At 48.6% G+C, this 20,568-nt stretch overlaps 7 protein-coding genes across 7 annotated transcripts; 4 read left to right on the top strand and 3 right to left on the bottom strand.

Annotated features, from left to right (window-relative positions):
• Positions 1-1,539: 1,539 nt before the first annotated feature.
• HD556DRAFT_1430272 (uncharacterized protein) lies at positions 1,540-2,368 on the bottom strand (the record flags this gene model as incomplete). The annotated part of the gene is made up of 6 exons (XM_041304894.1): positions 1,540-1,554; positions 1,611-1,638; positions 1,693-1,769; positions 1,819-1,953; positions 2,024-2,251; positions 2,309-2,368. The coding sequence occupies 6 exons, from the start codon at positions 2,366-2,368 to the stop codon at positions 1,540-1,542; spliced, it is 543 nt and encodes a 180-aa protein (XP_041164685.1).
• Positions 2,369-2,476: 108 nt separating this feature from the next.
• Positions 2,477-6,336, top strand: HD556DRAFT_1340941 (NRDE-2, necessary for RNA interference-domain-containing protein). The gene is made up of 8 exons (XM_041302084.1): positions 2,477-3,125; positions 3,173-3,261; positions 3,312-4,026; positions 4,080-4,125; positions 4,180-4,977; positions 5,031-5,831; positions 5,882-6,000; positions 6,051-6,336. Exons 1-8 carry the CDS (start codon positions 2,675-2,677, stop codon positions 6,281-6,283), a joined length of 3,252 nt encoding a protein of 1,083 aa, XP_041164684.1. The 5' UTR covers positions 2,477-2,674; the 3' UTR covers positions 6,284-6,336.
• On the top strand, positions 6,312-9,733 carry HD556DRAFT_1340930 (uncharacterized protein). The gene is made up of 3 exons (XM_041302083.1): positions 6,312-8,456; positions 8,511-8,696; positions 8,752-9,733. The coding sequence occupies exons 1-3, from the start codon at positions 6,632-6,634 to the stop codon at positions 9,378-9,380; spliced, it is 2,640 nt and encodes an 879-aa protein (XP_041164683.1). The 5' UTR covers positions 6,312-6,631; the 3' UTR covers positions 9,381-9,733.
• Positions 9,706-10,924, top strand: HD556DRAFT_1340926 (UreD urease accessory protein-domain-containing protein). Its single transcript, XM_041302082.1, has 2 exons — positions 9,706-10,043; positions 10,100-10,924. The coding sequence occupies exons 1-2, from the start codon at positions 9,795-9,797 to the stop codon at positions 10,829-10,831; spliced, it is 981 nt and encodes a 326-aa protein (XP_041164682.1). The 5' UTR covers positions 9,706-9,794; the 3' UTR covers positions 10,832-10,924.
• Positions 10,925-10,977: 53 nt separating this feature from the next.
• Positions 10,978-13,446, top strand: HD556DRAFT_1502718 (MFS general substrate transporter; the record flags this gene model as incomplete). The annotated part of the gene is made up of 16 exons (XM_041308979.1): positions 10,978-11,169; positions 11,226-11,315; positions 11,364-11,444; positions 11,497-11,536; positions 11,593-11,659; positions 11,721-11,794; positions 11,847-12,014; positions 12,070-12,183; positions 12,231-12,249; positions 12,298-12,349; positions 12,453-12,589; positions 12,645-12,667; positions 12,712-12,787; positions 12,979-13,047; positions 13,097-13,130; positions 13,183-13,446. Coding segments are annotated over exons 1-16 (1,494 nt in total), but the record flags the coding sequence as incomplete, so codon positions are not given.
• An 82-nt stretch (positions 13,447-13,528) lies between these two features.
• Positions 13,529-16,212, bottom strand: HD556DRAFT_970535 (ATP-dependent metallopeptidase Hfl). Its single transcript, XM_041312167.1, has 4 exons — positions 14,350-16,212; positions 13,995-14,296; positions 13,848-13,943; positions 13,529-13,794 (listed from the first exon to the last, which is right to left on the bottom strand). Exons 1-4 carry the CDS (start codon positions 16,120-16,122, stop codon positions 13,602-13,604), a joined length of 2,364 nt encoding a protein of 787 aa, XP_041164680.1. The 5' UTR covers positions 16,123-16,212; the 3' UTR covers positions 13,529-13,601.
• Positions 16,213-18,176: 1,964 nt separating this feature from the next.
• HD556DRAFT_1286598 (WD repeat-containing protein 8) lies at positions 18,177-20,195 on the bottom strand. The gene is made up of 10 exons (XM_041299342.1): positions 19,760-20,195; positions 19,636-19,708; positions 19,476-19,582; positions 19,333-19,419; positions 19,130-19,267; positions 19,011-19,085; positions 18,904-18,964; positions 18,715-18,840; positions 18,421-18,663; positions 18,177-18,368 (listed from the first exon to the last, which is right to left on the bottom strand). Exons 1-10 carry the CDS (start codon positions 20,168-20,170, stop codon positions 18,253-18,255), a joined length of 1,437 nt encoding a protein of 478 aa, XP_041164679.1. The 5' UTR covers positions 20,171-20,195; the 3' UTR covers positions 18,177-18,252.
• Positions 20,196-20,568: the final 373 nt, after the last annotated feature.

Raw genomic sequence — 20,568 nt, 5'->3', positions numbered from 1 at the left:
TCCTCAGTACTTTGCAGTGCAATACGCAACTTGGCGAGATGATTATGGTCATCAATGTCTTGCCATGTAACGTCCCAGTACCTGCAACGCATCTTGGGGATGAGCCCAAATGCTACGCGATTATCGTTAAAGTGGGTCAGCTACCTATCGGTATTCTCTATACGCCAGTATGACCCCTCGAAAGTAGTCCACCTCGACGTTGGAAAGGAGCGGTTGTCAGTAATTTTTATATGCCTTCCGCAGTGCAAAAATCTCACCATCTTGTTTTTGTCCTTGATACCTACGACAAGGATTGTGTCAAATATTTTACCCTCGAACACCTTCAGGAATGTCAGATTACCGTGTTGTGGTTCTCCTACCGCAGATTAGACTTCCTTAATGCAATCGCTCTGAAGTGGAAACTGCCTTGCCTTTGCCGTTTCACGGGTATGAATGGCAACTCGAACCATCCAAAGTCTCACTACTTGCCTCAAATTTTTGGTTGCACACAAAACACTTGGAGGACTTTCCATCACTGCTCCCCTCAACCACACACTGTGGGCCATTGAACTTCTTCTGCGTTTAGTTCAGTCGGTTATAGACCGCTACCCTGCTGGAACACCTTGCAATATTCCCACATAGTATAACGGAACTCACAGAGTCGGCCCATGAGCCCCTTCTGGGCATGCAAAATGTCCACTGATGCTCTTCTAGACCATTGTCCCTCACCTATGTATGGGAGGGCTTTGTTGCACAAGACTTTGCGGCGGATAGATATCTGGGTCACCGGGTGACGTGGCACCTCTCCCTAATCAGGTGTTATGGAAGTCTCAGTGCTTTCGGCAACTCCAAGCCATTGGGTTTTTGAATCGGGCGCTGCTCCGAACTACAAGGCTACGACATCACCTCGTCATCCCTCCCGACCCGGTGCAGCACCGCGAGACCTTGGAGTGGCATTTTCCAGGGATCCAGAGTCATGTGCAAACATGATGCAGGACATATACAAGCGGGACATGGCCGCATGTGCTGGCCATGAATCGTTCGGAAGCATAGATCACGCTGACATCATTTCGATGCCAGGAGACTCTGACTACGACAGTGATGACGAGACATTCGAGAGCGTCTCCTTAGTATCATATTCAGCATATGACAGTGAGGGGGATCTAGAAACGGCTGAATATTTCCCGTTTGTTTGTTACGATGATATAGAGAGGCCTCGAAGACGAAACGAACGTAGGTCTCGAGACGGCATTACACATTTACTGAGACATTTTGGGCACATGGATCGATGGTGTACTTCACGTCTTGCGACGAGCATTCAGCGCTCAACATAAATATGTAGGATCATATCCATACATATGGCTTTCACTTCGATAAATAGTCAGAACTTTCATCCGTAAGGTGAAACTACGATACTTTTACCAGAGTAAAGAGATGATATGCGGTCTACGCGTGGCCAAGCACTACAAAACCACTGACATATGAACGGCTAATCTAAGATGTGTGGGTCCATGAACCTCCCATACCAAAAGAAAGAAAGAGAAATGAAAACTGGAGCGATCAAAACAAGGTTTCCTGAGGCAACAATGTAAACAAATGACAGACTTTCGACGCAGCATTTTTGAGCTTACCTCGTCTCTTAGGTATTCACCAACGTCACTAGGAATGGATGCTTCGTAAGACACAGCAAACGTGATGGTGAATAGAACCTACGCTTGATGGAAGACAATTATGGCTGTTGGGTCTAGTTTCCGGGTATCTACTGTTGACCGAGCTGTGACGCCAAAGCCCTGCCAAAATGATGAGTCTGAGCCGAAGGCATCAGAAAAGAGTACGTACTAATGGTACATCATTCATACTGAAGACTACCACCCCTTGATGTTCAGGAGTATCTTCTGTTATGCGGCCAAGATGCGCCTTCACAACATGATTACCGTACAGGAACGGCATCTCTCCGTTTGGTTTGATCCAAACCTATCGGACGTCAAAGTAAATAATTGTGTTACAAAAACTACCAGAAGGGCAGCAAGTCCATAGAACACACCTTATATTTTGCATATTGTGCAATATGGTCGAGCGCTGTTATGTGCAACTTGAACTTGCCACTTTTACTGAATTTTCCGAAGCAAGTGCCAACGCTGACGAAGTTTGGCCGAGCGACCGATATGCTCATGCGCATCGACGATTCTGAGACATAGTAGACCCTATCTTTATGCAGTCTGAAACAATATGGCTCATCCTTGCGGTCGATGAGGTGGATGAGGTTCTTTCCCTAATTTTTATAGGGTCAGTGAAGAAGGGGTATCAAAACAGAGGCAATTATACGCACGATGTAGTTTGCAAGTTTTGTGAAAACTGCTTTGCTCTCGTCTTCTGTGAGGGGACGCATTGCAAAGTTGAAGTTACTTGGAGCGAACGAGGCTAAAGTGATAGTTTGCAATGAAATTGACTTTGAAATAAATAGATTTCCGAGTAACGAGGTGAGGGGCAAGTTTCGATTTCTCATCGGGAATGTCCGAAAGCACAGCTTACTTAAACAGATCTATGTTAGCGGTTAGATCAAGTTCTGGACGGATTTGAGAACACCGTGATTAGTACCTAGCTCCTTGCGCACCACGAGCCACGAAGATTGGCCCAGCTGACTCGACTACAACGACCGAATTGTTCGATGCTCCTGCCTTGAGGTCCATTCGAAATGTCCACACCCTCATTTTCGTCATTTCCACCCTCGTTCGCCTCGTTCCCAGACCTTGACCCTGGTCCGAGTAGGAATACCCTGGACCGGACGCCGAATGAAAGCTCCACAGACGCTCGGGAGAAAGATAGCATGGTTAAAAAGGACAACAGCCGACGTGGCAGCAAGAAGTTGGCAGACAAGTCTCGAAAAGACAAAAAGCATAAGACGGCGAAGCACGACCTTGAGCCGGTGCTTCCCAGGCAACACGGACATACATGGAAGGGAGTGAGTATACCGGATGATGAAAAAATCAAGGCCGAGGAGGATAGACGTCTTGCTGAGAGTGATACTCAAGAAAGTCAATGGGATTCTCGCCCAGTATTTTTCTCTGATCGGAAAGGTGACCAACTAAATGTTACCTACGGCGGTATTCACGCTGGGAATATTCCCAAGTACCATATTGTAAACCGTAAGCCATCTCTCGGATGCCCTGTTGATGTCTAAATGATGTACAAGGTGGTAGAAGTATTCTTGGTCTTGATGGGGACTGGACTATCTATCGCGGAAGCAAGGGTATAGAGATAAACATAGGAAGGAGACACAAGGTACCGTAGTCCTACGTCAAACAGATATCCATGAATGACCTTGTTTCTAGCAACCCGCCCTGACCGACTCGAGCGTGATAACATTGTTGGCAGCACCCCCGTCTCGACGCATTATTGGATCCGGGGATAGTTACAAATATGAAGAAGTGGACGGTTTCTTGCGACTGCCCTCCGACCATGGTCACAAAGCTGCCGAAAACTATCGTTCTGTAACCAGGCAGCAAGAACACCTTGATTCAGACTCTCAGTCGTCTACTCCAGATGACAGCTCAGGTGATGAGTCAGGACCCATTCTCACATCACATCAGTTATCTTTGAAGACACTCGAGCAGCAGTTAGCTGCCGATCCATCTTCAGTCGAGACATGGTTGTCACTCGTGAGACACTCATTGTCCAACATCCCCGTCACCTCGAAAAACGCGACCAAAGCTCGGGCAGAGATAACGCTTGCTATTCTTACCCGTGCTCGTGCTTCCCATCCACACAACCGGTCATCTCGCATTCTATTCCTGAATTACTTAAGGGCAGGAGAGGAAGTTTGGCACAAAAGTAAAACCAAGGCCGAGTGGGAGGAAGCCCTCAAACTTGGCGGAATTGAAATTTGGATCGAATGGCTTGAATGGCGCATTCGTACCGCTGCCGGTGGAGCTGACACGTCAGTCATGGATGCGACGCGCGTCTTAAGCGCTCTCGGTAGCTCTGAAAGCTGTGAAATTGATAAACTACGAGTCGTATGGCGAGTTGCAGTCGCATTCCAACAAGCAGGTACGGAACTACTACCGCGTTGATCATCTGTATTCCTTATCGGTCTGTTTCAGGCTACTATGAACGTACTACAGCCTTATTCCAGGCACAAGCGGAACTGTGAGTTCTGTGGAATTCTACTTCGAATGACTGCTATTTTCACACTTGCGATAGAACATTCGAGGTGCCCCAGCCATTGTACGGACTTCCCCATGAATCGCAACTGGAATCCCTCGAAGAATTTTGGGAGTCCGAAGTACCGCGCATCGGGGAGCCTGGAGCGAAAGGTTGGGGTCATTGGATTTCATGTGGTAGACCTGAGAACTCTGGTTCCCCGTTGAAGGCGATTCCCCAGATGGACGGTGACATCCAATTGAAAGATCCGTATGTCCAATGGCATTACGATGAGTCGCGCGCCGATTGCACGTCGCGTGTGCCCGCCCGCTCCGTTGACACAAGGAGCCAGTCTGACCCATACGCGACAGTTCTGCTTTCGGATATCAAGGCACTATTATTGCCCCTCCGCACGGAAGGTGGCAAGAATGCGTTCCGCCTAATCTGGTTATCCGTTCTAGGCTTGCATATTCCTGGCTTCGCGGAAACGCTATCGCAGGGATCTTGGGATGATCGATGGTCATTCACTTACCTCTGTTCTTTCCCGCGGTTGGACTCGATTTTTCCTGCTACTGCAGGACAGCGGCAGCTGATCGCTGACTCTCATGCTGGCACGCTCATAGGCAGAGAACGAGAATTTTCTTGTTCATTCGGTCCGATCAAAGAGTGGAGTCGCGATACCCTCGGACCGTTGGAGTGGGTAGGCCAAGAGAAGTGGCGCATGTGGACTGCTGTAGATCTGCAAGGGATCGACCAGGATTTCGTACGAGCTGTATTCAAGCAGCTCAGGTGCGGTAGTGAGGACCACGAGTGGGACATTTATGCATTAGCATTTGAGGCAGCTCTTAATATCAAAAGGTGCGATCCGTGTCTCTATGTGTGCGCCAATAGCACTCATGCTGGTGCTCCAGTGCTCTGAAGCTCTCGCGGTCGTTTTTATCGACAGCACGAGATTCTCTGCCGCACTGGGCAACCCACGCACGTCTTGAGCGCTTGCGCGAGCAGGTGGATGATGCCCGTAAGGTCTATCAAACGGTACTTGTAGCCTCTCAGCACCCACCCACCCAGCCTTTCGTTGGTCGGTTATGGTGGGATTGGGCTGAAATGGAATGGCTCAGTGGTGACCAGAATGCGGTACTACGTGTTATCCAGCGCTCAGTCAACATCGAGGGTGCAGGTGGTATGATGATTCTTCGTGTAAAACGCACTCTCGATGATACGATTAGCTGCGCTCACGAGCAGTGGAAGGACCGGGAGGGTTGGGTAAAACTGCGAGCCTTGATCGAGCTGCTTACCTCCTCATCTCAAGATGGGGCACTCACGATATTTGACACTCAGCCGAGCGTTAATGAGAGCTCTGATTCAAGAGAGAGCATGATGGTGGCATCTCTTATACTATTGTACAATCATTCGGTCATGCTACGAAGTCCTACTCCACCAGCTGTCCTGAGGGATCGACTACAGATTGCTGTCAACACTTACCCGAACAATAGCCTGGCGTTGGGAATGTTTCTAGAGGCTGAGAAGGGGTATGGTATCTGGGGTCGTGTACGGGCACAACTTGGACAAAGCACGGCTGATGGAGGCCCAAGGGAAAAGAGCATTTTACGGCGTATCGCAGAAGTGTGGGTTGCTGGGTGGGAGAAAGGGCGATGGCAGAGTGAGATCGAACGGACGAGGAGCGGACTTACTGCGGCTGCGGAGAGTGAGAGGTATGTGCCATTATCCTTCTCCAGCTATCGTGGGCTGACATTATTTTCAGGACGACGGCAAGCGCTATTTTATGGCGCGTCATTTTGGAATTTGAGATTCGGGTCGAGGAATTGCAAAGGGCGAAGAAACTGCTTTACAGAGCAGTGAATGAATGTCCGCTTGCCAAAGGTAAGTATACTGCGATGCTCATCAAACTATGAGCTAAAATTGATATGCAGATTTATACATGGTGGCTTTTGGGCCACTGCGTTCTACGTTTAGTGCTCGCGAGCTTGATGGGTTCGTGGACATTATGGCGGAAAGGGGTATTCGGATGAGGAAAGGTGTTGATGAATACGTTGAAAGGATGACTGGCGGAGATGAACGTGGTTCTGATAACGAAGATCTGGATGGTTCCGAGGATGAGATCGAACACGAGGCGAGGCAGAGGCGGCTACTAATGCCTTACTAGCTAATTCTAGTGTACTATTCCCGGTGTGCAAATAAACCAAGACCTTGATATTATTTTGGTTTATTTGTGACGAGGACACCACATTGCATGACAAATAGTTACAAACATTCTCCCTCGCCTTCGGTTTTCGTTAAACGCCAGGTACTGACCAGTTGTCGTCACCCAAGGCCATTGTTCGTTCATAGGTCGCGCATGTGAATATCACCCGTCCAAATCATCTGGCCGGTATATCTTCTAATCGCCCTTCTCTCCAATTACGCTCCCTACCATTAAACATCACTGACCTTCTACTTCGCCGGCCCCGTACGGGGCTCTATAGTTTATTTACAACAAATACTGTAATCCAACATGTCCACCATTCCAGCTCCCTTACTACCACTCGCTCGTGAAGAGTGGCCAGATGCAGACTTCGATCTACCAGATGGCGACCATATCCGTTCTCTCGACGTTGAATCCGACAAGGATGATGATGATGAAGATGAAGCTATGGATTGGGATATTGAAATGGACCTCGGGAAAACTGGCGGCGCAAAGGCAAAGGCCGTCGTCGCTAGCATGGCTGCCAGGTCACACTTCTCAAGGATTGCCTCTGGCAACATGATCACAATCCGTCCCCCACTCACTTGTCAGGAGGAAGAAGACGAAGATGAAGATGAAGGTGTGTCCACTATAAAGGTCGCTGCTCTTCAAATGGCTGTTGCCAAGCCCCTTCCTTCTCCCATCGACGAGGATATCGAATCTGCCTTCGCACTTCCTTCAGACCTTACACAATTGTCCCTCGCACCTCTCTCGCTTAGCCATCGCTCTTCGAAGAACTCTTTGGAATGGGGTGATCACACTTCATCATCTCAATCCTCTGATGCATATTCCTCTCTTGGGCTCGCCGATGCTTCCTCGTCATCAAACTCTGTATCCTCCCTTTCTCTACACGAAACAGAAGAAAGTGAATGCGATGAAAATGAGAGCGAGCTTGAGGGGCTAGTTGTCCCCTCCGGCCTCTTCGAGTCCAGCCAGGGCGCAAAGCATCTCAAAAAGATGCTCGAACTCAAGAAACAGGTCCTGATAACTGATTCACGTATAAAGGTTGCCAGCCCCGACCCCGAGGATGACTTTGAAACGGGTCTCCTTATCGAGGATGATGACGATTTCAGCCCAAGCAGGCTCGTCAACGCAAAGCAGAATCAGCGCTACAATCGTAGCAAAAGCGCTCCTGCTCGCGCACTCTTGCCCATACGTCCGCCCTCAAGGATGAGGGCCGACAGGGCAAAGTCACCTGTAAATCCTCCTATATCATCTGCCCGTCAGTTACAGCGCATTAAGCTTTCGTCTTCACCCCCACCGCGCCCATTGTGTACACGTGCTCTCACTTATAAGGAAGCACTTTCCGCCGCCCCTCCTCCTCCAACAAACACCTTTTTATCCCCTAAACCTGGCAGTCTCCGAGGACAAAAGTCGCATTCTGGCCTTAAACCCCCTACCCCTCCCTCGACACAACGCAAAGGGCTTACCCGCAAAGCCTCTTTGTCTTCCTTAATGGAATGCAGCACCTCTCAGGCATCAGGCTCTGGTATCGTTGGTACTGCAGGTCCATCATCAGGTAAACTCGCACGCTACGAGGCACCCACGGCTGCCTCGCGTGCAAAGTCACACACGAGCTCAGCCAGTCGTATCCACGGTCTCGACTTTATTGTGCCACCCACGAGGCCATCTACTCCTTCTTCAAATCCTGCCGCACTGCGCTTGACTATGCCAACTTCAATGCGTATGAAGTCACGACCTGCCCTGTCTTCTGTCTTCCCCGGACCTGCCACTGCCACTACCCTCCCTACACCTCAGCCTTCACATCGCGCGACATCGCCAATACCACCTCGCCCTCCTTCAATAATATCATTACGTAGTCGTGCTAATCAGACGCAGACACCACTCGTACCTTCGACATCAGCTCCTAAACTTCTGCGCAGACCAAAGCGACAACGCACATATGGTGACGGCACTGAACTAGATGCCTTTGATGACCTCCCGACGGATCGAGATAAGGAGGGAAGATTTAGGGTACAACCTAAGGCGACAAATCGTGGGTCTGTTGCCAACTTGTCAAAGTCTTCCGACAAGGAGAAAGATAAGGAGACAGGTACGATGCGCAAGAAGGGAAGAAAGGATGTCACTAGTCCAGGTAAGAACACGTGTATTTGTGTGCTCGCCCTCCTCATATACCTTCCTATTATAGATGTCTCTGGCGCACTTGCACCCGCCACCAACACCTTGAGGCGTACGAGTCGCATTGAGTTCCCAAAGGCTTCTGGCACCGAGATTTCCATAAAGAAGAAGAAAGATGCCTCATCGCCTGTGCTTGGTCACACAAGGAGAAAACCTACCCTGATCCGCCACCTCGGCAGTGCAAGCGGACCAAAAGGTACGATAGAGTCTTAGTAACTCCTAATTTGATGTTCATGGGAACGTCAACACAGTTGTGGGTGAGATGAAATGGAATCCGACAACCCTCCGTTGGGAAGGAAATGATCAAGTGCTCCGTGATTTCGATACAGTCGTCGGAACTTCCACACGCCCTGCATTGATTACACACCTCACCGGGTCATCTATTGGATCCCCAGTAGGTTCCTTTGCCGCCGGTGCTCGCAAGGTCGGCAACATGATCTTCGACCCCACACGGATGTGTTGGGTGTCAACATTACCTCCCGATGAAGAAGAACCAGATGTCTTCGCCGATCTCGCAGATGACGAGGACGATGAAGATGCGTGGGAAGCTAAGGGAGGCACAATCCGTGCCAGCCAAGGATGCGCCAGTGGCGCCATGTCAGATACAAGCTGCTCGACAAATTCAGCTATCATCATCACCGCCCCCAGCCCAGCACGCAGTCGAATACGGACAAATTCCGAGTCAGAAAGCGATCGTGGTTCAAGGGCATCCATTGTTTATGACGTGGCCGATAATTTCGTGGAAATATGTCGTGCTGCGGAAGAAAGACACAGGCAAGAAATCAAAGGATGGCGAACGTCGCGGCAGACGGATCCTTTTGGTTCGCCTGATCGACGAGAACTGTATGAAATCCGTGCCCTGGCTACCCGGAAGTATTGATATTATTTTCGTACCTTATGCTGTTCCCCAGCTGTTCCCCAGTCTTCCCTGATCGAACTGCACGACGACCCCATGCATGTCTTTGATTCGCATATCCTTTTCCGGAGTTTCTCACATTTGCCGTACAAAATTATTGGATTTGTTCCATGCCACTCCCTGGATCGTTTGTGTATCGTCGATTCGATTCATCTTTGTTCGCCTATCTTATTACTTTTGCTTGATTCTTTTATCGTCGCTCGTTCGATTTTCCTTTACGTTTCGTCTTGACTCAATGTGTATGGGATAATATGGAATACGCTGTTCAAATACATTGTGAATAGGCCGGCAATAAATTAGCTTTTCTTAGGTTCGAACATAAGCCGGGTAATCGCTTTCCAACTTTAGCCGCTGCCATTCCATGTCAACTGACAACGAATGTCCTCTACGACTGGGGAGAGTGTTCCTGTGGGCACTGGACATATCACCTGTGATTTACATTCATCAACTGTGGTCTTTTCGAAGCTCTCGTCTTCATATCCGCTCAAGCTCTTATCGCCCAGAGTTGCAGAACATGGGGTTGCTATAGTGTACGTGATGAGCTACGGTGGTGGTCTGGTTGGCGGTGACTGCATGCAACTTGTTGTTGAAGTAGGAAAAGAATGCAAACTCTTACTGCTCTCACAGGTGCGATGGATGGTGTGTATTATATGAGGATGGCTATCTAAGACCACGTCCGCCAGGGATCCACCAAAGTCTTCAAAACGCGTGCTGGAAACAGAGCATCCACGCGTTTTCGAACATCTTCTTTCCAACCGACTCCAAGTAGTCTGAGTCTGCAAGCGGTCACAACTCAATCTATGGAAGTTACCATAGCTCCAGACAGCGCACTCTTCCTCCTACCCGACCCCGTGACGTGCTTCCGCTCTGCATCCTATACCCAAGTGCAAACATTCCATCTTGCCGGGAGTGCGTCAATTGTATTGCTAGACTGGGTTACCTCGGGCCGCAGGTTTATGGATGAGGACTGGGATTTCCTCCGGTATTACAGCGTTAATGAAGTCTTCGTAGAAGGCCGCCGCGTCGTACGGGACGTTTTACTGCTAGATAACTCGCCCTATGATACCCAAACTGCGTCCGAATCCTGCTTGTCGAATCCTACTACCCGCTCACCACCTCGGACGCTCAAAGATAGACTTGCGCCCTATTCATGCTATGCCATGCTTCTTCTTTATGGACCCCAGACGCATGGTGTCGTGACTGACTTGCAGGCAAAGTATCGCACTATTTCTATTTTCAAGCGTGCTACCCCGGAGAGGTTCCTTTGGTCCCTTACTCCCGTGGATGATGGCAAAGGCACGGTTGTAAGAGCTGCTGGAGTTGATACAGAGGACGTGAAGAATTGGTTCAAGGAGGTACTTAGGGGGCTGGAAGCTGTTGTTGGGATTAATGAATATCGCAAAGCGTTCCTTTGATGCTGTAGTCGGAATCCGACAGCCTGAGAAGGATATTCAAGTGCATGTATGCTCACATTCAGGATTACCCATGACCATGATAGCTGCCGGTTCCAAGCGCACTGTTACGCGATAAGACAGTTTGATACTTATGTTCATCATCCTATTGTCTGATGTCGCATTCAGGATCTGTCGTCCCATTGACAACAGACAAGGCCGAGCTCTATGAGGCCCATGTCGACACTAGTCAAGTCGACGAGAGACGACTCCTTCGTAAGATCGACATCCGAGTCGTGCCTTGGTTGGGGCTCCTCTATTTTCTCAACTTTTTGGATCGGGGAAGTATAGGAAATGCGAAGGTGACGCTTTCTAGATAGCTAACTAGTTGAACTTCAAGACTCTGACGCGTTTTCAGTTATACCACATGGAGACCGACTTGGGCATCACAGATAAGCAATACCTCATTGCACTTACTGCCTTTTTCTTTCCGTATGCATTACTTGAGGTAAGGGGAATATATGCGATGTTTGCCCGTTGTACTGACCTTATGCAGCCTGCAAGCAATATAATCCTCAGAAGAGTTCGACCCTCGGTATGGCTCTCTTCAATGATGTTCGTTTGGGGAATTGTCATGGTATGTGTTAGAAGCTCTCTAACATCTTCGCAATGTAATCACTCCAGACAAGATGTGCCACGGATTTCTGCACAACTACGGAGGGCTCGTCAGTAAGCTTGGTATACTCTGAAAGCTGATCGCTGTCGAGCCCAATATCTATTTATAGCCTTGCGAGTACTGCTTGGAGTGGCAGAGGCCGGTTTATACCCCGGAATTGTATTTTATATCTCTTGGTATGTTGATGATCCATGTACCTCAGAATCTCACTTCGCCGTGCTGATATCGCGCATGCAGCTGGTACAAGCGGTCCGAGCTTGGTACACGGATAGCAGCATTCTTCACTTCTGCCACTATAGCGGGAGCATTCAGTGAGTACTTCCCAGTACATCCAAGGTTTTGTGAAACATCTTATGACCGTAGGCGGTCTCCTGGCCGCTGCTATATCCAACATGAATGGTGTCGCAGGAAAGCCTGGCTGGTCTTGGATCTTCATTCTCGAAGGACTCCTCACCGTGTTGTGTGCGGTTGCTTCATATTGGGTCGTCTCGAATTTCCCTGAGACAGCAGGGTTCCTGACCAAAGAAGAGAGTATGTAGTAAAAGAGGATCTCCAAGACACTTACTCGACACTGACATGAACGTAGGGGTTTTCGTCATTAGACGTTTGAGGGACGACATGCAGTTCAGCGCTGGCGGCGAGGCATTCCAAGCCCGATATATTTGGCAAAGCCTCGGGGACTGGAAAACCTATTTAGCAAGTACGTGCATTCATGTCATTGTTGTCAGTGTTACTAAGTGGACATAGTGGGTATATATATGGGATAGTTAGTTCAAAGATTCATAGCCCCATGATTGCTCTAATACGTCCTCAGTAATGGTCCATTATTTGCGTTTTCCTTATTCACCCCGACAATCATCGATGAGGTTCGTAAACTATTCACAGGTTCAGATATTATCTCTCATGTTCCTTTCCTTACTGCTGAAACTGACAGCTTGGTGAGTGCTGTCAATGTTTATCCTGCTAAAGTGCTTGACCATCGTACCAGGTTACACAGCGACAACAGCGAACCTGCTTTCCGTTCCCGTGTACATCTGGTCATGTATAGTGACCGTGATTGTGGGATTAGTCGGTGACCGCCTCGGGAAGAGAGGGTACATCAATTTGTGCGCAACATCATTCTTAAATAACTTCTGAGTCTCACTGGCATGTACACGGTAGAATTCTATTCGGAACGGGCAAGTGTTTTCAACTTTCAATGACGAAACATAGGCTATAGATCTTCCAGGTCTGGTTGGTTATATCATACTAATCACATCCAGGACTCCAGCATTGTCTTATTTTGCATGCTTCCTAGCTTCATCGTAAGTCTCACGAGATGCACTGACTCAAATACTAGCCTGAACATTTTATCCTCAGCGCTATATATCCTACAGCCCGTATGTGTTAATCCTCTTCCGCACTCGGATAGCATGGAACTGACACGGCCATGAAACAGCGAACTCGGTGTCCGTTAGTTGGTTTATTCTTAATTCTCTCACTGACCGTACTTCAGAGCATGGGTGGCAAGCAACGTCGAGGGCTCATATAAACGAGGTGTCACACTAGCCATGGCTATCGGGTGGTACGTCGATCCTTACATTAACCGGGCAGTGTAATTGACGCCAATAAAGGGCAAATTTGAACGGAGCTGTTTCCTCGAACGTTGTGAGTCCGCAAAACTAGCTCAAACTAACTGCCAGCTTATATTGGCCCGTAGTATCGTGCGCAGGATGCACCTTGGTATAGGCTTGGCCATGGCATCATGCTTGCCTACATTGCAATTGGTTGGTTATGTTCAGCAGCATTCATGTTCCTGTTGCGTAGGGAGAATGAGCGAAGGGACAGAGGAGAGCGCGATGAGGTGATCAACAGTGACAACTCTGGGGAGGATATGAGCGAGTTAGCCTTGAAGAATGGGCGATTTGAGACAATCGACGATGCACGACGCGAGAAGGGTGATGAGTGGAGTCAATTCCGATATACCCTTTAGATATTATTTAGTACGCATCGAGAACGGTAAGTAGAAGGGTAACACGAGCGTCACGTGTAATGAAAATACAAAACATATATGTGGTTGCCGTCTAGAACCCGAGTCGTAGTGAAATAAAATTCAGTGTATCAGTGCAAGAGAAGGAACTACCACTTGTAGTCTTCTATTTTCGTCGACGTCGCAACTGGTGCAGGGGCTGGATCTACAACACTCTGGGGGGATTCTTCAATCGGTGCTGGAGCGCTGCGCTCATGACCGCGGTTATCATCTAGCCACTTGTCCATATCGTCGGATTTATTGGCGAACGGGCGTTTACCCAAGAGGTCAATCATATCCTCACTATACAAACAATCGTCAGCTCAAGGCAGCCGAAATGACACTGCGTAACATACCGTGTAATGACTTCCTTCTTCAGTAGAAGTTGGGCGACCTTCTCTACGTTCTCCCGGTGGAGTGTCAGAAGCTCAGTGGTCCGCTGATGTGCTCCACTAGAATATTATTATTAGCTAAAGTTGCAGAGATCATACGAATCCACCTACATGATCATTTTCCGCACCTCGAAATCCAACATTTCGCTCGTCTTCTCACTGAATGGTTTCGTCCAACTTTCCTTCTGGCTCTCACGACCACCATAACTGACGGGACCAATGATAGTATTCATGCCATAGTTTGCGCAAGCTTCAAATGCCATGCGAGTGATCTTTTGGAGATCATCCTGAGCACCTGTCGTGATATTTTCAGGGCCGAAGAAAATCTCCTCCGATACACGACCGCCGAGGGTCATGCATATTCGGTCCAACATTTGCGGAGTGGAGAGCAGGTAGCGGTCTGGAGGAAGGTACTGCACATAAAATCATTATTTGTCAGAGACTGTCAAAGAATATCTGTACTCACTTGCGCATACCCCAAGGCCCCAACGCCACGAGGAATAATGCTCACTTTGAGGAGCGGGTCGGCATGTTCGAGGAACCAGCCGCAGACAGCGTGACCAGCCTCATGATAAGCAACGGTTTTCTTCTCCTCCGAACTAAGAACTCTGCTCTTGCGCTCCAGACCCGCGATAACACGTTCAATTGCGCTCTCAAAGTCATCCACCTTGACGGACTCGTGACTCTTGCGTGCGGCATGAAGAGCAGCTTCATTACAGACGTTCGCGATGTCTGCTCCTGAGAAACCTGGGGTAAGAACGGCAAGCTTCTGGGCAAGTTTGTCCGTATCGAGCTCCTGTGCTAGTCGGAGTGGTCCGAGGTGCACCTTAAAGATCCCATTGCGGCCGGAGACATCTGGACGGTCAATGGCTATGTGACGGTCAAAACGTCCAGGACGCATAAGAGCGGGATCCAGAACATCTGGACGATTGGTGCCCGCGAGTACTACAACGTGCTCCTGGGTTCCGAAACCGTCCATCTCCACCAATAACTGATTGAGAGTCGACTCCCGCTCGTCATTTCCACCGAAGCTACTTCCTTTGCCTCTGGCCTTCCCAATGGCATCAATTTCATCAATAAAAATAATGCAAGGTGCGTTCTTCTTTGCTGACGCGAACAGATCACGGACGCGGGAGGAACCGACACCAACGAACATCTCGACGAACTCCGAACCAGAAACAGACAGGAAGGGGACAGAGGCCTCGCCAGCAGTCGCTTTTGCTAGCAAGGTTTTTCCTGTTCCTGGTGGTCCCGATAAGATAGCTCCGCGAGGTATCTTTGCACCAAGCTTCTCAAATCTGGCGGGCTCCTTCAAAAACTTCACAAATTCCATGATCTCTTCCTTTGCTTCGTCCATACCCGCAACATCCTTGAACTTGACTTTGACATCTGTGTCCTTGTTGAAAAGCTTGGCTTTGCTCTTTCCAATGCTGAAGATGCCACCTGGTCCACCGCCTGCACCACCTCCAGCTCGTCGCGACATGTACAGAAGGAGACCGGCGAAAAGGATAGTGGGAGCGAAGTTAAGAATGGTATTGAAGGTAGATATCTCGTCGTGGTAGGCGACTGGTATCCGCTCGTGAGGAGGTATACCAAGCTCTGCCTGAGCCTCGTCAAGCTTCCGTTCAAAAGCCTCGACACTGCCTATTGAGAAATAGTAATCTCCACCGAGAGATGCTGCGGGGTACATCGCGCCAGTGGCATTGGAGTGTAATTTGACGCGGACTTTCTGCCGGTTGATAACGATGAGCTTGTCAACTAGAGCTTTATCGAGGAATGCGGTGCGGAACTCCTGCCAGGTAATTTCTCGCGAGCCCGAAGATGAAGAATTGGTTAGAGCGTAGAAGATAGCAGCGGATGTGGCGAGGAGAGCAAGTTGGTTGACGTTAAATCCATTATTAGGATTATTACCGCCCGGTGGTGGTGGTGGTGGTGATTTCTGTCGTGGAGTCTCGTCTTCGTCGGAGGACTGACGAGACCAAGTCTGCTGCTGATATCGCTTGAAAAAGCCCTCGAGTCCCTTCGGGATTTCTGGACTTCCATCTCCAGATTCTTTAGCTGCACCATTATTAGCCTTCTCCTTGCCTTTCTGCACATTTCCCTCGCCCTCTTCATTCCGCCGCGGTTTGCTGTCATTGTGATCTGACGGTGTTGCATATGTCCTCTGCCATCGTGATGCACCTAGAAAAACTAATCGAGTGTCTGCAAGCCTGGCAGCACGGAGAGAACGGGAAAGCATTGGATGACAAGATGGAATGAATGACTGAGTTCGCCGTACTAGGACGGAATTGAACGCTTGCGAAAATGTGCCGATGTGATTATGTCAGCCCTTTGGACGGTTTCTGCCGTTGGCCTGCGTCGTCGACGGCACTTACGGTGCCAAGTGGTAATTTTAGTAGGCTTTCCAAACAATCATGCATGTGGGATAAACAGTATTGACATTCCAGCTGTGGGAGTTTCTATCAATTAGAAGCCAGCAATCGGTGGAGACTATGAAAGATGAACGATTTTCAATTGGCTACATAGTAAGTAACTCGTCAATTCTCTGACCGTGTGGACGCTCGTCCCATGCGTTCTCGCGCAACCAGTGTCAAGTATGTCAAGGGTGCAGTGCCTCGCGGCAATATGCGAATTCTTGCGAAAGTGTGGAATCCCCTGCTCTTCTCTCCAGGACACGTCTTATTCTCAGCTGTCCATCCCTCGGTCATATGTCAAATCTCGTCGCTAGAACCTCGTCATCAGTGAAATGCTACAAGTCATCATCAACAGTATGTGTCATCTACCTTCACTCAACACGTGGTACCCATGATTTCCCATGACAGATGATTCTATGTCGGACCTACTCAACGATACCCTTCCAGCCTTGGCTGAGGAATTTAACCACCTAGAACACACCCAGGACTAGCGAGAGACGTCTCAATGGAATACAACAAGTTGTCATTACTGGTATGTAATGTTTAGCACATATTAACGATTTCCAAGCCATTCGTGCAACTGATCTCACTCTTGACCTCCGACGGATCCCCGTTGACTTCCATGTGGTAGCAAAGATTGACAGTGCTGAGTGCCAAACAAGCAACAAGCCTGTACATGTAGACCATGCCGTCGTTGAATGGCACGAGCGCATTGCATCTGTAAGTTGTCTCTAATAAGCTCGTCTGCAGGTATTATGTAAGTGACAAGTTAAGTCAGAAAAGCAACTGGTGGTTTTCCTGATGTTTTTCAAGATAACCAGTATTGATGCCACGAAATCGAGAGCACTGCGCATTCAGCAGGATATTCCTGGGGTCTATTTTGGGTGTCACAGAACACAGGTATCCAAAGATCCTTTCAAGTCGGCCTTTCTCATGCGCGATCAACCGTTCACACTTCTCGACATCGCACAAACGGATCTGTCTCGGCCTGAATTAGCATTGCTTCTGCCTGTGAAACTGCAGTCAGTAACCATCAGACTTCGGACGAGGTGATGCATCTAGCGGCTAGCCTGTAATTCACCGGGGTCAAGAGTGTCGTTGAGACACTATGGAAGGTCAACGATAGTACTGCGCAGTCCTTAGTCGAGGCATTCTACAAGAATATTTGCGGGGACGGCACAATGAATTCCAAACGAGCTACTCGACCGCTGCACCGAGCGGTCCAGTTGTTGGCTAGTGATAAGGACATACCCTTCCCAGCGCATAGCGTTCGTGCATATTGGCATATGATCATTTTCGTGCGTTCTCCAACCTTGTTTATCAAGATATTCTCGAGACAATGCGTGTAGCATTCAGTCATGGTCACACGCAACCTGTTGCCAAGGACTTCGATATTCCAGACTTTATACCTCCGCGATACGCACACCTAATTTCGACTTCAATTTATATATGTTCTAATTTGTGGCCTGGGAGCTAGATGTAATCGATCCTAAGGTGCAGTGATGATTTGTGAGTAAGAATGAAGTTGCATAACACTAATCTAGCATAACGCCTAGATATGATTTATGATGGACGTGATAGTCGAATGTCTGATTTGCATAACAGCGTTGAATGCACATGCAGCACCGAAATGAAGAGTTTGGTACTGGTAGACCAATCGCACACGAGTGGAGCTCAGCACGAGCACAGGTGGAGGAGAGTCACGCGAATTGGTTCCGCGGGATCAAACGTTTCGTCCTTACATATTGTAGATAGATGTAGGAAAAAACGCACAAACTAGGTGTTGCCTATATATTCCCATGTTATGAAAAGCCAGGCGGCCGCGCTCCTTTAGTCAGTACAGTTGACGTGCAGTATAAGATCATTCAGTCACACTTTTGACAGGGGTCACATCTTTCGATATGCATCGGTCCCGACAGTAAGCATCATGAGCAAATCAATTGTATTAAAAACTGTTAGCTTTCCGTACTATCCTCTTCCACCTCAAACGCACAGCAAAACACCTCCTTGTCTAACAATACCAGCCCTTTGCCATCGGGAGCCCATTTAATACTTCTTGTTTCAAATTTTGCTATGGAAACCGTTAATGATCCTGAACGCAGAGAAATAATGGAGCAACCTACTGTTCGCTGGTACACCAATGCACTCTGCCATATCTTCCTCTACCCCATTCTCTCCAATCCATTCGTCACTCCATGTATAGATACTACTACTCCCGCTACACAGGGCCAAGCTGCCTTTACGGACTGGGTTCCACTGTGCCTGCAGGACTGGCTTCGCGTGTTGAAGAACACAACGCAGTCGGGGAACAAATGGATCCGATGATGCTGGAAAATCGTACAAATGGACTACCGTGGAGCAGTTTTCTACATTCATCACGTCAAGTTATGTTCAAAGAAACAGATATCTTGGCAAACCAAATCGCACTAGCAATAACGTGCCAGTCTTATTCCATTCAAGCTGAACCGCACCCGACTTTGGGTTCGGCTTCGTCGGATCTGTGCGCTGTAAGCTGATTGTTTGTGGGCCTTGTAGTCGTTCATCTAGTTGGAGGGCACTTTGTCAGCATTACCACCGAATGAATGCGACAATAATATATTTCGCACAAGATAGAAATCCTCGACCCTGCGTAGTTTCAAGCCAATTTGACGGTTCCCGCCATAGTGTCTACCAAGATTGAGCACCTTCCACCTTGTTTAACCCATCTACTCACAGCGCCTGCTGGTATCTTACTTGACAACTCGAGCGTTGCAGCGGCAGACCAAGTTAGGCCATCAAGGATGTGGATCTAGAAATGTTTGACGATGATGTGTACACGGTAGATCCACATACCTTATCATCCCATCCTGCCACGGCAAGGAACATTCCAGCAGGATGCCAAGCTGCATTACGAACGCCGAACCCTGGATTTGGCTTGGGTGAAAAAGTCCCTTGCACATCTCCGGCAAGAGATAAGATCTGCAACTTGTACTGCCAATCAAGTGTCAGAGTGAACGTTTTGCCGACTCCTATATTTGCGATATGAGATGACACACCTCCAAAATACCCTCCCAAACGGCGATATGATTACCAGTCGGGGATAAAGCCAGCGATGACAGATTGGACGTTGGTACAGGAAAATGCTGTGAATGCCTTTCTAGTCATGAGCTATGAATGGAGAGAACGAAATCATGCTTACCCGTACTAATTTGTAACAGTCAGTTGCGTCATACACACCGATGGCGTCTTTTGATCTATGTCGCTCAGCCAAGACAAAGTAACGGGAATCCGAACGGAAAGCATAACCTGGGCTTGATTAGATAACATGACAGGTGGGCGGTGATACTAGTTCACGGTACCTTTATCAGGGTGTATTGGGAACTGTATGTAAGTGGCATTGCCGGTGACTAAAGACCAAATGGTAACTCGAAGCTACCGACGAATCAAACAAGCGACAGACGGATGAAACGGAACTATACTTACGCCCCACTGAGAAAAACAGAGAATGTGGCGACCATCCGGTGCCCACTCAGCTTTGAGGAGGCCTTCAACACCGGCTTCGATTCGGGCATTCCAATTTTCGTCCCGAAGCTTGAAAACCTCTACTATGCCTTTCTTCGCGGATGCAGCAAGGAGATATTCAGAGTCGCAAGACCAACCAGCATGAGATATCCACGCTTCTGGAGAGACTCCTGAGCTTAATGGGGTTGATTTTGAGTTGGATAGAATGGTAGCTGTGCTGGAAGGCGCGCTGACTGTCCATGTGCGCGTAATCTGTAGAGTGTCCGTTCGCCTGACAATCAAGGTGTTTTCGACGACGTTGAGAATGAAGTGAGCGCCTGGGCTAAACGACGCAAGGTTTCCGGATTGTTTGTAGATTTCTGTAAAGTCCATGATCGCTGATGTCGATGATTCTTGAATAAGTATATTAATAGTAATGAACTTGAAATGCTTATGTAATTGCGGTATTTGGAATTGGGACGCTACCGCTCGGTGGTGACTTCCGTTCCCCAGTGGACTACATCGGTTCTCCTTATCTTCAACGTGTCTTTTCTTGTGACATGGATTAATTTGTTCTCTCTTCAAATACATACTTTGTCAAGCTGCTATAACAGGAAACTCCAAGATCTACTGCGCCCTCACGGCCTCCGAGAAAGCATACGATGACAGGCATGTCATTCCACACGATGATACTGGTACTTACTAAGGTACGCCCACTCTCGACGAATGTGTCAGAGCAACACGCACTGCAGTCGCAGTCATGTTCTCCGATGTGGAGTCTGGGATGTGCC

This window comes from Suillus plorans (genome assembly GCF_016647745.1).
Source record: "Suillus plorans strain S12 chromosome Unknown HD556scaffold_8, whole genome shotgun sequence".
NCBI classification, from domain to species: Eukaryota; Fungi; Basidiomycota; class Agaricomycetes; order Boletales; family Suillaceae; genus Suillus; species Suillus plorans.
This window is presented reverse-complemented; position numbering and strand designations above follow the sequence as displayed.

What these genes read in the sequence shown, in the direction of transcription:
- HD556DRAFT_1340941 (XM_041302084.1), top strand. Translation starts at nt 2,675, where the DNA reads ATGTCCACACCCTCATTTTCGTCATTTCCACCCTCGTTCGCCTCGTTC. An exon ending in CAAGTACCATATTGTAAACC is followed by an intron (nt 3,126 to 3,172) that starts GTAAGCCATCTC and finishes ATGATGTACAAG; the next exon opens with GTGGTAGAAGTATTCTTGGT. An exon ending in GCAGCTCTTAATATCAAAAG is followed by an intron (nt 4,978 to 5,030) that starts GTGCGATCCGTG and finishes CTGGTGCTCCAG; the next exon opens with TGCTCTGAAGCTCTCGCGGT.
- HD556DRAFT_1340930 (XM_041302083.1), top strand. Translation starts at nt 6,632, where the DNA reads ATGTCCACCATTCCAGCTCCCTTACTACCACTCGCTCGTGAAGAGTGG. An exon ending in AAAGGATGTCACTAGTCCAG is followed by an intron (nt 8,457 to 8,510) that starts GTAAGAACACGT and finishes TTCCTATTATAG; the next exon opens with ATGTCTCTGGCGCACTTGCA. An exon ending in CAGTGCAAGCGGACCAAAAG is followed by an intron (nt 8,697 to 8,751) that starts GTACGATAGAGT and finishes ACGTCAACACAG; the next exon opens with TTGTGGGTGAGATGAAATGG.
- HD556DRAFT_1340926 (XM_041302082.1), top strand. Translation starts at nt 9,795, where the DNA reads ATGTCCTCTACGACTGGGGAGAGTGTTCCTGTGGGCACTGGACATATC. An exon ending in AACTCTTACTGCTCTCACAG is followed by an intron (nt 10,044 to 10,099) that starts GTGCGATGGATG and finishes CACGTCCGCCAG; the next exon opens with GGATCCACCAAAGTCTTCAA.
- HD556DRAFT_970535 (XM_041312167.1), bottom strand. Translation starts at nt 16,122, where the DNA reads ATGCTTTCCCGTTCTCTCCGTGCTGCCAGGCTTGCAGACACTCGATTA. An exon ending in GAGGTGCGGAAAATGATCAT is followed by an intron (nt 13,944 to 13,994) that starts GTAGGTGGATTC and finishes ATAATATTCTAG; the next exon opens with TGGAGCACATCAGCGGACCA. An exon ending in AAGAAGGAAGTCATTACACG is followed by an intron (nt 13,795 to 13,847) that starts GTATGTTACGCA and finishes TTGTTTGTATAG; the next exon opens with TGAGGATATGATTGACCTCT.
- HD556DRAFT_1286598 (XM_041299342.1), bottom strand. Translation starts at nt 20,170, where the DNA reads ATGGACTTTACAGAAATCTACAAACAATCCGGAAACCTTGCGTCGTTT. An exon ending in GGGTCGAGGATTTCTATCTT is followed by an intron (nt 18,841 to 18,903) that starts GTGCGAAATATA and finishes CCCTCCAACTAG; the next exon opens with ATGAACGACTACAAGGCCCA. An exon ending in CATTGGTGTACCAGCGAACA is followed by an intron (nt 18,369 to 18,420) that starts GTAGGTTGCTCC and finishes CGGTTTCCATAG; the next exon opens with CAAAATTTGAAACAAGAAGT.